General features: G+C 38.3%; 1 protein-coding gene across 2 annotated transcripts in view; it reads right to left on the reverse strand.

Moving 5' to 3' along the window:
* UVSSA (UV stimulated scaffold protein A) overlaps positions 1-13,495 on the reverse strand; it is a 56,591-nt gene that overhangs the window by 13,698 nt on the left and 29,398 nt on the right. For both annotated transcript variants that reach the window (XM_056340563.1, XM_056340555.1), the window contains exons 8-9: positions 4,288-4,465; positions 2,953-3,105 (exon numbers count right to left, since the gene is read on the reverse strand). In XM_056340563.1, the coding sequence (XP_056196538.1) occupies positions 2,953-3,105; positions 4,288-4,465 (331 nt within the window). The remainder of the gene's footprint in view (positions 1-2,952; positions 3,106-4,287; positions 4,466-13,495) is intronic.

Genomic DNA, 13,495 nt, shown 5'->3' on the forward strand with positions numbered 1-13,495 from the left:
CAGTAAATAGAAGAATTAAATATATTTCTTATTTGCTTAGTTTTAATACAATCCTTAAAACAAGACTGAATGCTAGCTCTGTGCTACTAACCTTAGAGACACAAGGAGGGAAAAGCATTGCTAGAAAGACACCACACAGGACGTCTATACGCAAGGTAGCCTTGCGGAATCTCAGTAAAATTCTATTGTTCTTTGGTGGTCTGAACTCCCCTCCCCCTCTAAATTATCAAATTACAGTTACATGAGAATGAAGAAGCATTTAACAGTTGTCTATGCCAATGTTTCCAATTAGAAAAAAGTTCTATTTTTTCTGTCCCTGTACCCCTCCAAACCTGCATCCAACAGATTTCAAGGAAACGAAAATTATGGTTTACTCTATGTATCATTAATCAGTATTTAGGAACTGGACTTTAAATAGCCTGATTCCTACACAGATATTCATAGATATTATTGTTTACTACAATCATTTAACTCATTTTCTCCCAGCACAACTTACAAACAGGTGAGAAAAGAACAAAGCAGTGCTAATTCCCAAAGTTTTCTGATTTCCTGCTGTTGTATTTTAAGCAACATTTTAAAAAGACAGAACATGAGATCTTTGAAAAAAAATAATAATGATGCACGTGACAAGTAAAACAGTTTTGTAAGATCAGAAGGGGAACAGATCATCAGCTAGAAGATCAACACCTCACAAAGAGTGTTACTGATCTAGACAAATAAGAGGCTTTAATGGAAATTATATAGCTTTGTATTAGGAGAAATAAAAGACAAGTAATGGTTAACTGAAATTTAGAAGAACGTCCAGCTCCTGGAAAAATGTTGCATCCTTTCAACAAATTTATATCTATTTCCTAAGATGATAGGAAGCTTATAAAAAACTTGAATAAATATAAATTCTAAAACCAGTACGATGCATACAGAGATCTCAGGGCAAGCATTAAATGAGCTAATTCAAATATCCTAGTCAGAGTCATAAGAAGTGCTGCACTAGCTAATTTACTCTGATCCTAAGAGTAAGCTAATTTAATTCAATGAGGAGAGTAGATGAGTTTGGCCAGCCCATGCTATCCAAAATAGCTGATTAAACTGGCATAGCATACACCCCTCCAACCACAACAATAAAAAAAGTACAGCTTTATAAACTCATTTTAAGAGCTCTTAAACTAGTTGAATGAGTTCTGTGAGTGAAGGTGGAACTAGGGGAAACTGATCAGTCCAAACTTTTTGTTAAGCCTACAGTTACTGTCACTTCTAGAAAAGATGGCAGTTCACCACTGACCAGCTAAATAAAACTCCTTTAGAAAATAATCTCCCTGGTAGCTGCAGTCTCACTATCAAAATCTTAATTCATTGTAAATGCTGTAATTAAGTATAGCGTTAAATAGGTGAAGGGGAAAGCTTTTCCAATTCAGATTCTAAAAATTCAAATTCCATACACATTCTGTATGTGTTGTCTGGGTTTTGGGTTTGCTTTTTTCTCCTAGGCACCTTATAGAGACAGTATGCATGCATATAGAAAAGTTAAAGGAGTTGGCTAACTACCACCTTAATTTTTCAATAAATACACTCAGGGGTCAATGGTATTGTGTGTGCAAAGTTACTTAAATTATCTTTAGTTAGATTGTCATATCTGTAGTTATAGACTATAAGGTTCAAAAGTGTGCCCTCTATTTTATTGGAAAGCATAAAAATAAAACAGTACAGCACAAGGCAGACAGGCAGTGAAATATGCTTCTGATTTCACTTATGACTTGAATAACTCATTTGCAATGTAAAATAAAGCCTTACTACCTTTTTGACGTTATTGCAGACAAATGCTTCTTAAAGCCCTGCTGAAAATCTTAACCATTTTATAGGCTTTGAAGAGCTTACACCACATGAGACAGAACCCAAAGCTTGGAGTGACTGTGTTAAAGCATATTATGTATCAAATGTCACTGGCTTTCAATAATTTAAAAGATATTCAGCATTTTATGCAATCAGATACAGGGGCAAAGCTTTCCTCTTGTTTCTTTCTGCAAACACCGTCTTAAGACTATGATTATGGGTTGGGGTTTTTTGTTTGTTTTGGTAAGAAAAGCTTAAAAGTAAAAATCTTGTTCTCAGCAGTATGATTTGCAACCCACCCAGTCTACGATTTTTGCCTTTTCCAAGCCAAGTATTGCACATACTGATACTAAAGTTCTGGTGGACCTAAATGAAATTTCTACATAGAGGGAGGACTTTGCACCCCAACTTTCATATAGAAATACTAGTGCTAAAAAGGGGGTTTAAGAACTGACTGCTAGAAATAAGTTCTGATGTAGACCTACTATCTCTTCTACCCAGCATTGATAAATCTTTCCCTAAGTCAGCAACGTTTCATGTCCAAGAAACACAAAGCCTTCCCAGGCAAGAATGGAAAGCAAAAGATCCAAATTCAAATCCCGTAACTGTCGGTTACACGATTTGACCCTATAACAAGAAATCCTGTAATTTCTTGTGTGACTGAACAAGCATAGCAATTTCCTCAGTTCCCACTCTGTAAAGTCAGGAAAAACACCCCCAACACCTCCCCAGCCTTTCTCCTACCTCGCCTGATATTTATTTGGACTGTAAACTCTCCAGCAGAGAGAACGTCTATCTTGCACTTGCATAGCACTTTGCATAATGAGGTACCAATTTAAACTGGAGTAAGTGATGCCATGCTGCAAATAATACATAAACATGAAAAGAGCAGGAAAAAAAAAAAAGTGCTTTGAAGCATCAAAGGATATTTAATTAGTATCACATCTTCTCAAAACAAATAACATTTAAAGGTAGAATTTCTGACTTTGTTTATGGGTTCTACAACACAAGGGAAAGCAGAAAAGTAATTATCAAAAGAAATAGCAGTCACCCCACTGCATGACCTCTGACTACAAGTAAATCTATATATTTGTTTAATTTGTCTTAGAAGAAGAGAAGCATTACTTGAGAATCTTCCCAGCACTTGGCTGATTCTGTCCCCAGTAGTGAAGATCTAATCCAAAAGGCATGAAGGGAGCCTTAGCTCTTTCCTCTTCTAGTTTTTTTCTCCTACAGTCAGGCTCTTCCAAGGCTGCTGGCTCAGTAGCTACAGATTCACTGGAGAAAAAAAATATGATAAAAGTCAATACAGAACAGCAATGATCCCAACTTTTTCTCTGTTTTCATCAGATTTTCAAAGCAACACTAATATTACCTTAAATCTAGGACTACAACCACCTTTACAGGGTTGTCTGTTTTGTTTTTTTTAAGCATACAGAGCACACCACCACAGACTCTGCATACAGCACCATGGAGCTTAACTGCACATTCAGTGAGAACTAGCCAACCAATATTACACCGTGGGTGAGAAGCCTAGAGATCTAATGGGGGCAGCAGTGGATCACGCATGCTGTGCTCTTAACAGGAGCTACAGACATGATATTGCAAACCATTTTTAGGAAGGTCTTGCTTCTGTAAACTCATGCCCATGTTTGCATGGCAGTCACACAGATTGCAAAGTCTTTCTTTTGTTGACAAAATTCCATCTTGCAGACTTAGAATACTCATTGTGCAGCACCACTGCAGAATTCCTTAGTCTTCAAAAAACAGTACTACTATGGAGACCTTGGGTAGTCACTGACAGAGCTTCAAATGGTCTTAGTCACCTTACTGAAACATTAAATTTTTTAAAGATTATTAGTAAAAATATACACCTGAATACCCCAAACTCTGGAGTTCCAATGAAGCAAACTTTTCTCAGATTACATTCCGGTTTGCTAGGGTTTGGGGGCTTTCCTGGGCAATGTAGAAATACCTTTTCAGGAACACACCACTAAGTAGCTTATTCCAGTCTTATCCCCAAATCACAGATAAATGCTAGAAAAGACTGGAGTTTCACCAAGCTTTGAACAGGATTGACAACAAACATGTCTTTGGAATCAGTGTAACATGTCTCCAAGCAGCACTGACAGCATAACTCACTAGGAAGAAAGTAGTTTCAGCCATCTCTTGGTAATTCAGTGTTAGGATGTGTTCTGTTTAGTTGCAAACCAAAAATAAATCCCAATAAATGGGCCTAAGTTTTTTGATTAGGAGAGAAGGGAACACTTCATGTTTTCATAGAGGGTATTTACACCACATAAAACCTAAATCAAGTAAGTAATAAAAGTTTCCTTAAGGTCCTGGTGCAATCACTTACAAAAGACAGCCTTAGCAGTTTGCCTAGTTCATGAGTGCTTTTCTGACTAATACATACAAGTAAGAGCAAGAGGTTTCTACAAGAACTAAAACAAAGATAACCTGGCACATAGACGTGGTAATTTCGGTAACTTGTCTCTAATAAGTTTCAGTGTAGCAGCTGCACAGGTTGGATCAAGTTCATCTTCATCCCTTTTCAGATGGGCACTGGAGCTCGTTGGAGCTGGTCCTATTGATGTCTTCCCCACCAGTGTTTTAGGAGGTGACTGGGGTTCTAGCCCTGCAAAAAAAACCAAACCAACTGACGCTTAGCAGCAATTCACCTCTCCCACCCTCAGTGTTTCACAGTGGGGCCAAACAGCTCAGGATGCTGATTCACATGTCTTACTACTTTCGGTTTGTGTTAGACATCAATCCCACTCAGAGTGATATTTCTGCCTGTGAAATTTTTCTTATTTTGGAGCAGAAACAGATTGAGCAACTAAGTACAGCAAAGCAACTTTTAAATTTGTATGACGTGGTATGACAAAGAATGATGTTATGATGTTACTTCATCTTAGAAAGAAGGATTTTAACAATACATCTTTGCCTAAACTGCAATACTGCTGTTTATATACAAATTTCTAGGGTAACATCTGCTTGCTGGAACATCATTTCTATACTGAAGGTTATATCAAGGTAAAATAGAATAAAGGAACTATTGGCACTGCTGTTTAATACTTGGAGTCCCAAAAGATGTCTAAAAGCAGTAAAAAGCAAAAGGAAAGGCATACATCCATATCCTCCTGTGTGCTAAGATTAATTCTTCATGGTGTCTCAGCAAAAAAAGTCCTGCTAAAACTCCTACAGCTTGGCAAGGAGAAACCATCCTGGGTGGGGGATTCACTGCAACATGACTGACAAGAACAGGAACCACCGTTACCCAGCAAGGCTGGTGGGGGAAGCACACCCAGTGAAAAAACAGTGTCTATGAGGCACTTCCCTGTTCTTTGGTGATTCTCAGCTACCACATTGACCTTTTAGAGCTGAGAACATAAAACAAAACAGCTTTTTTTTCTCTTCCTGATTTGTTAAGAGGCAGCACCACTGAGAATAGCTGAGTTTTGATTCCTAAATATATCTGCAAACAGAATTATCTAGAGAATATTCTTCTTTCACAGCTGCTAAACCACACAATCTGCCAAGATAAATATCTAAAGTGCTGGCATAAGCAATGAGTATACCCACAGCGTAAGATTAAAAGACAGTAAATGCCTAAGCTACACCTAAGGAACAAGCCCACTGCAAGGCAGTACCAGGCGTTGATGTTCAGCACCAGCAGCTCAGTGGTGGGGCATCTTAATTACTTCATACAGCTAGATTAGACAGTCAACACAGACTGTAATGATGCAATTAGATAGACTAAGCAGTTAGACAGCACATGCCTCTACCCACTGAGCTACAGAAGCAACTCTATTAGCTGGCAGTAGTAACGAACTTTTCAGCCAACAACAGCTAAAAATGGAAAGCTATGATCCCTCATGCTAATGTAATAGACTACACCCGCCACATCGGAAAGCCTTTTTGTAACAGAATTGATTGAAATGCAAGACCCCAACCCTCAAAATCTCCCTAAATTAACACAAAACCTCATGATTTCACAAAGCCGAAGTTTTCAGCAAGTTATCTCAGCCTTATTATGAAAAGCAATCAGAATTTACCTAAAATGTTTTAGCCATTATTTATTTGGAACTTCTAGTCTCTTGCCCACTTCTAGCCAGCCCTGAAGCTGTAACCAGAAGTATTCTTGCTTTGCTAATTTGTTTGCTAGTCATTAAATGGATCAAAAGGTATCAACTACAAAGGGAAAAGCTAACACGGCATCTATGACCTGCCCTTTAAGTGGGAAATTGCAGGATCCATAGTGGCAGGTAGCTTTGATACACAATATGTTTTCATTTCAGAGAAAAACATATTTTTCACAAACAACATTACAGAAACTTGCCCTGACCTCTCCTACCTTGTAAGGCCTTCCAGCAATTCATCCTGTCCTTGATTCATTTGCACCAAACCTACAGGGTATGAACACAGAATGCATTGTCTGACTCAAGCCACAGGTTAAGCTGCTGAGGTAGTAACCTTCTAGATCCACCCCCAGGTACGTATGGGTCTACATTTTCCAAGTACCTAGATCAGAGGCTGAGTCCTTGTGCAGGGAATGGCCTCTCCTTGCTTTCCAAGGCTCCAAGCTTAGGGCACCGAGAAGGATGTCCTGTCAACCCCCCCTGCTTAACCTAGTTCCTGGATATCCGCTCCCCAGAGAGAGCTGACAATTCCAATTCAAAATCCAAAAAGTTGGAGCCCCTCAGAAGGGGAGGAAAATGAAAGCAGAAATCCAGTTGGATCTGGCTCATGTGCATGTGTAGCCTTTAAATTTTGCTGCATACAGTGAGCGGTCACTTCAGTTATTCCTAGATCTTCTGAATACAACTGACTCCAGAGAAGACAGAACACCCCAGAATACTCTCAAGGATGAGGACTCTAAGACCATCTAAATCCCATGTCTCTCTCTAGTATGGCTTATACTGCTAACAATGAAGAAAAATGTTTTAAGGGCAAGGCAATTCAGGGCAGAGGCCAGTAATGACAACTGTGGCAGATGGTACGCCTGCTCCTCTCAAAACAAGGGGGAAGGTAACCAGCTATGTAGAAGGGAAGAGGATGAGAGCACTAGCCATCAGCAGTAAATAAGCATTCATAGAGACCTCTCTGCTTAATATACTCCTTCTGCTTATCCAGTGTATGACAAAGAAAAATATGGACCACTTTAACAAGATGGTTGAGGCAAGTATATCTGTGATGCAACATGTACATGCTAGTATTTGCCCATGTCCATAGAGAGACCAGACCCAGCTCTGGCAGGCAGACACATTCCACCTTTTGTACGAAAAGGCTACTTGAGTATCATGTAGATACCCCACAGGAGTGAACGCACATCTGTGAGTGGGTATTTCAGTAATGCCAGTCCAGTGGCAGTCCCAGAAATGCTTCAGCAAGTACCTAACCATCCAAACGTTCACAGGCAGCAAGCACTGCAGAGTGGACAAAAAGACACACACCGCAGTCTGAAGCCAGTGTCCAACCCAGATCTTCCTTGACTCCTTGTTCTATTCTCTGGAAAACACCTCAAAACCCAAGCCCACATTCCTAAGGCTGTGCATCTGGAAAAGACAATGCTGCTCAAGCTGTCCAATGCTTCCTGGGGACTGAAGTTAGCATGGACTGTGATGCAAAGAAGGATCACCCCTTTTAATTTTTATGCTCTCAGCTTGGAGGTTAGAACCTGCCCACCAGCTGTAGACAGACACAGGCCATCTTGCTGTTGGCTGGTGCTGCTGCTGCTGCACATGCCTGACACTACTACTCCCATGTCACATACTCTAACAAAAGCGATGAACATGCCACATTCACCTTGTCATCTAACTTCCCTTCCCTAAGTCAACAAGGCTTTAAAGAACATGGCTAAAAAATAAATAAATTTAAAGGACTAATCTGTGCATTGGAAAAGGGTCTCAAAATTAGCAGAAGGACCAGCAACAAGGGAAAAGGCATGTATTGATAGGACAAGGAAAGCATATGTAGTGATAGGACAAGGGTAACGACTTAAACTGAAAGGGTAGATTTACATTAGGTTAACAGGAAGAAATTTTTCACTGTGAGGGTGGTGAGACACTGCCACAGGCTGCCTGGAGAAGCTGTGGATGCCCCATCCCTGGCAGTGTTCAAGGCCAGGCTGGGTGGGGCTTGGAGCAACCTGATCTAGTGGAAGGTGTCCCTGCCCATGGCAGGGGGTTGGAGCTAGGTGATCTTTAAGGTCCCTTCCAACCCAAACCATATGAGATGACAATTAAGAATAATAGATGGAACTAAGCAGATAAATTATTTCACTATTTAGCCTAGGTATTTATCTCATGACACTTATAAGGCTGTGGACTTGCCATTCAAGAGGGATAATAGTGCCTCCACAAAAATGTTTTTTTAACGGCACTTCAATAAAACATTGAGGGAGCAATCTTGAATTTATATATCTAGAAAGGGGGCAGGATAGGACTTAATCTCAGCTCCTGTCATAGGCTAGAAAGGGAAAAAGCTCTTCTCGGGTGCTTTGTATCAAACAGAATTAACCCAAAAGACTGTTATAACCACACCTTAGAATTACCAAGTTCTGGAAAAGTAAATTTCCTTCTATGACAGAAACAGTTATAAACAGGCTATTTGGCATGAACAATGTCAGCTGACAAAAATATGTGATAGACTGTATCTGTAATGAGGAATTGCCTACATGTATTCAGCATGTTAAATTGCCTTTTTTTTTTTAAAGAATACCTTTCTGAAAAGCATTGTTTAAAGCAATGGTTTTGAGAGCACTTGTATGGGTACTATTTATAAATTGTCTCAAAGTCAGAAGATAGCAGGAATGTGCTACCTTTTTTCCTCTTCAGAGAGATATGTCCATATGTATTAAAAGTTCTCAGAGAATCCTAGGGGTTTTTTTCTAATTTTTTCCTATTTTGTTTACAGAAAGCATGATTGCTCATTCACTACACTGATTTGGGGGTGGGGGGGTTAAGGGCAGGGGGAGGAGAGGAACAGCAGAGACAAGCAGTCAGCAACACACCAAAACGGCAAGAGAGATAAACAGACAATGTGACATTTAGATAGATAAAATCACATCTAAAAGATCAATACAGGAATTCTTAAGTTACAAGAACAAAATATTTTCCCATTGATTTCTTATTTTAAACCATTAACAGAAAAATGGCTGAAAGTAAATACACTACGACATCAGTAACACCACCTCTACTGTGCACTTTTTTAAAGAATACTTGTTTATAAAATTAGTTTTTCCTAACAAGATATAGACAAGAGTCACCATGCAGACAGCCCTAGCTGAATGGTATCCAATATCAGGGTGGGTTGTGGGGTTTTTTTGTTTTTTTTGTTTGTTTGTTTTGTTTTTTAAGACAGATGACATTAAGCACCATTTTAGAAGTCAAATTCCTCTTCAGAATTCTGTTCTGTGTGTCTTATTTAACACAGCTACAGTACCTGGGTTCAAATTGTTCCGATAGCAGCTTTTAGAAAGAATCATAAAAATGTTCAAATCCCCTTTTTTGTTTAAATTGACCAAATGGCACCTATTTGCCTGAAGCAATAAAGTAGACCGTGTTCACAAGATAAATCGATAGAAGGAAAGAGAGAGGCTGGGGTTTCAGCTGAAGTTAGGTTGCTGAATGCTGACATTATTGATTTTAGCTAGTTCAGCTGGCCTTGTAATTAAAATGTAAATTTGAGAAAGAGATTATGTCCTGACAGAAATGGTGGGATTAGGGGGAGATAAAAGCCCCTCAGAGAAAGAGCAAGCACAGGTTTCCTCAGCTGTGTGGATTTAGACGAAATCTAGCTACTTCAGATTCACTTAAGTTTAATAGAAAAAACAGAGATAGAATATAAACAAGTATTATGGACTTCAACTTTCCTGAAAAAATGATAATAGTTTCGGTTTCCCATTTGCTGAATCTTAGTCAAGCCAAATATATGCCATTAGTACAGACATTCTCCAAGACAGCCAGAAAAACCCAGCAGTTCAGGTACAGTATTTCCGCACTTACCCTCTACTGTGCTTGCAATGAAAAAAACCTGCATGTATTTTAACTCAGTAAGTGCAGTAAGCTTTACTGCTAAGGGAACAGAATTTTGCAAAACTTGCTTCACATAGACTTGCAGACCAGGGGGTTCAAGTCAATGTGTGGGGCAATGCTTCTGAACAGCTTCAGCATTTCAGAATCAGTTTTGCTATACTCCTCCGTGCACAAATGTGTGGGTGAACAAAATTAACGTAGGTGTTCATATAAGAGGAAGACTTCATTATCTCTAAAGGTTTTGCTGCTCATAAGGAATAGAGTTTTGAATTGTATGTCAGCCCTAACAGATAACTGATCTTTATGAAGACATCACGAATTAATAGTCAGTTTTGATTGTTGTGGTTTTTTTTTTATTAGGATCAAATTTAATCTGTCTCTAACTTGAAAAAAAAAGTATCTTTTTTCTTATTAGTGTCACTTCATCTACACAGAACTCTAAAGTGAGGGGAAAAATTAATAAAAAAATATCTTATGAACAAAACCTTAGAAGCATTCATACAGGGACAATACTGACTAAAAGTCTTACCTTTTATTGTGGTAGAAAACTTCCTCTTTAATTTTAGATAGACACAGTTTCTTATCTCACCCTTGAACGCCACCACACAAATCGCTGTCTGCAGCTGCTGGGGGAGGATGCTGAAATGCCAGAGGTGGCTTTAGCAAATATACTCACAGCACACAAGCTGTGTGTACATTCAAAGCAACTTATCACATGGACAACTGCACATATTAATACTTCTGTATAAATGACACTACTTTAAGAGTTGTCAAAGGGTATTTTATAATCAAGTATTTTAAACAATCAAAATAAGGAGTCCCCAGAGCCTTTGAATGCAGCTATGCTCATTAATGTTGATCTAAAATTTTAGAGTTCTACTTGGGAAATTCAAATTAAAGAAAAAAAGATAACTATGTTAGTTAACTAGAAGAGTTCATTAACATTACATAAAAACTTTGTTTGGCTTACTGGAATTACAGAATATGTTAATTTGTTATAATGTTAACTCTCATTAATTAACACTATTTATTGTTGTTCTACTATCATAGTTAAGAATCAGAATAAATTAAAGCAGCAGAGTTTGGGTTAAAACCTTTCTACACTTTACTGCCTGATCTTTTAAACTTCTTGCTTATTTAGCAGTCCCTGGCCATTGCATAGTTCCTATGAGGTATACTACTGCTGCAAACTACTCAGAAGTGTATCGACATCCTGTGCAATGGCTATTAATTTCTAAGAATTTTAGTACCAATCCAATATATATCCCACATCCTGTCAGATTTTCTGGGTTCCTTACTTACATAGAAGGATCCTGCCTGAAAGTAAGGAGAGTTTGCACGATCAACTGATTAGGATGCATCAGAAGAAATATCTACAGTCAATACTTCCACGCGGATGCAGCAGTATTTTATTGGAAGTGTTAATCATGGGGTTTTTTGTAAGTGTGCAAAGTTATCTTCATTCCAAATACTGCATTATAATAAGTTTTACTAAATTATTGACCTAAGTGTAGCTATATAGAACAACTGTGAACATGATGATAAAGCACACAAAGGAGAAGCAGGTTCAGAAATCCATGATTAATAGAAGCTTGGTAGGGTTTTAGTGTTGCCAAGCAATATTCTCCTTTCCGCACTCTCATGCTGCTAAGTGAAGAGGTATCATTATTTCTGACTCACAAAAATTCAGTGGCTTGCCAAGACAGCAGGGAAAAGTCTTAGGAGGTGGGATGAGGATTTAATGCTTGTTTGGGTAAAGTTCTGCCCAACAGACGTGTAGATGTAGTGCTCAGAGACACGGTTTAGTGGTGGACTTGGCAGTGCTGGGTTAACAGCTAGACTCAATGTTAAAGGTCTTTTCCAACCTAAACAATTCTATGATTCTACGTGTTTGTCCATATACAGATATATTCAACGCATGCCAATGTAATGAGGCAATATCACTTGTAAACCCATAATTAAATACTTTACTTGTATATGCTAAGAAAGTACTAGCTATTTGTTTAATGATGGTGATGCACATGCTTATGGCCTATAGCTGATGAAAACAATTGGCCAAACTGTTCTTCAGACAATCTTGCCCCAAATAAACCCACCTTACATTATGTATGAAATACAGCTACGCATTAGCAACAGAAACTGCTGTATCAATCACACAATTCTGCTCTCTTATTTGCATTGAGTCATCCTTGAGTCAAGTCTACTTCATGGTCATTGCCGTAATAATCTCCCTCTCTCCTGTAGAAGCCTAGACTTGATCAACACCCTACCATTTCAAAAGCTATTACAAAATTACTTTTAGTAAGTTTTTCAAAGTATGCCTCACACCAGGGAACCCTAATCAATCCTACCAACAGAAAACTAGAAGTATTTTCCTAAAAGAGTAATAAGCACTGAAAACAAAAACTTTCACCGAGCATTTCACAGGTGTTTAGATTCTATAGTTCAGGATGTGAAGTCAACACCAAAGATCTCTGCTTTTCCCCCATTACTTCCAGAAGATTTTAATGCGTACTATTAAAAAAACTCCCACAGAATAGAGGAAAACCTAACTGTAAAATCAACAGCTAATCATTCTGTATTAACCAAATCTCTGTTAGTCTTCTTTGGAGGAAAAAAGACCAGTATTAAAGCCATCATTTTGCCACAGGTCAAAACAAGTGGTTTCTACTTCACCTTGTTAACACCTGCATACATGCCCTATGCATTGCCATGTTTAGCTTTAAATCTGTTGTATAAAACAGCAAAACAGTCTTTATGGGAGAAACTTCATTTAGATGGAGGATAAAAGAGCACATTAGTGTCGTACATAGTAACTGAAAACACTTTTTCTACTTCCTGCATCAAAAATGAAGTAGATAGAGCTAAGAAAGAGTTGGCATAGTGAAGCTACACATCAACACATGTCGTTAGATAACATGCAAGGCTTCAAATTTAGGGTAATTGTTCTCAGTGTGGCACAGATGAAACATTAATACTTGACCACACAAATGAAAACGTTTAAAAGTATTTAGAAAATCTTATCTGTAGCAAATAAAAGAATCCGATTCCAATAAACTGGTGATTATTTTTCCTATTTTTTAATCTGCAATGATGATTTTATTATATTCCAAATTTCTGAGGCAACTTTGCTTGTAATCGGTGTGTCCTCTGCATGTCTTGATGGACACCAGTCAAGAGAACAAAACTTTCAAAAACAATATACAGAGAAGTCTGCTGCTTAGGTGCAGAGTAGCATGTACCTAGTCAATACAAACAAGTGCAATTGTCTGAATAAATGCCCCAAAACACGATTTTTATTGCTTCAAATCTGAAGACGGCATCATGCATTAGTCTATGCAGTATTTTATTGTTATTTCTAACACAGGCTTCAAAGAAGATGCAAAAGCTATAAAACCCCCACACCTTTAATGGTCGCAAGAGCAATCTTATTCTTGTTTCTAAAATGCTCAGTAATAGCTGCACTAGAATAGCTTGTGTAGTCTGAAGCACTCCCAATTCTATGTAAAAAAACAGGTGGCAACTTCTCTCCTATGGAAACAGTCTTAGTTTTACACCTTATTTGTTCAACCAGGGTATAAGCCTTCTTTCCCATGTTGCTATGACATTTCATACTAAAAAAAAAAGCA

This window comes from Falco biarmicus, chromosome 1, assembly GCF_023638135.1.
Source record: "Falco biarmicus isolate bFalBia1 chromosome 1, bFalBia1.pri, whole genome shotgun sequence".
NCBI classification, from domain to species: Eukaryota; Metazoa; Chordata; class Aves; order Falconiformes; family Falconidae; genus Falco; species Falco biarmicus.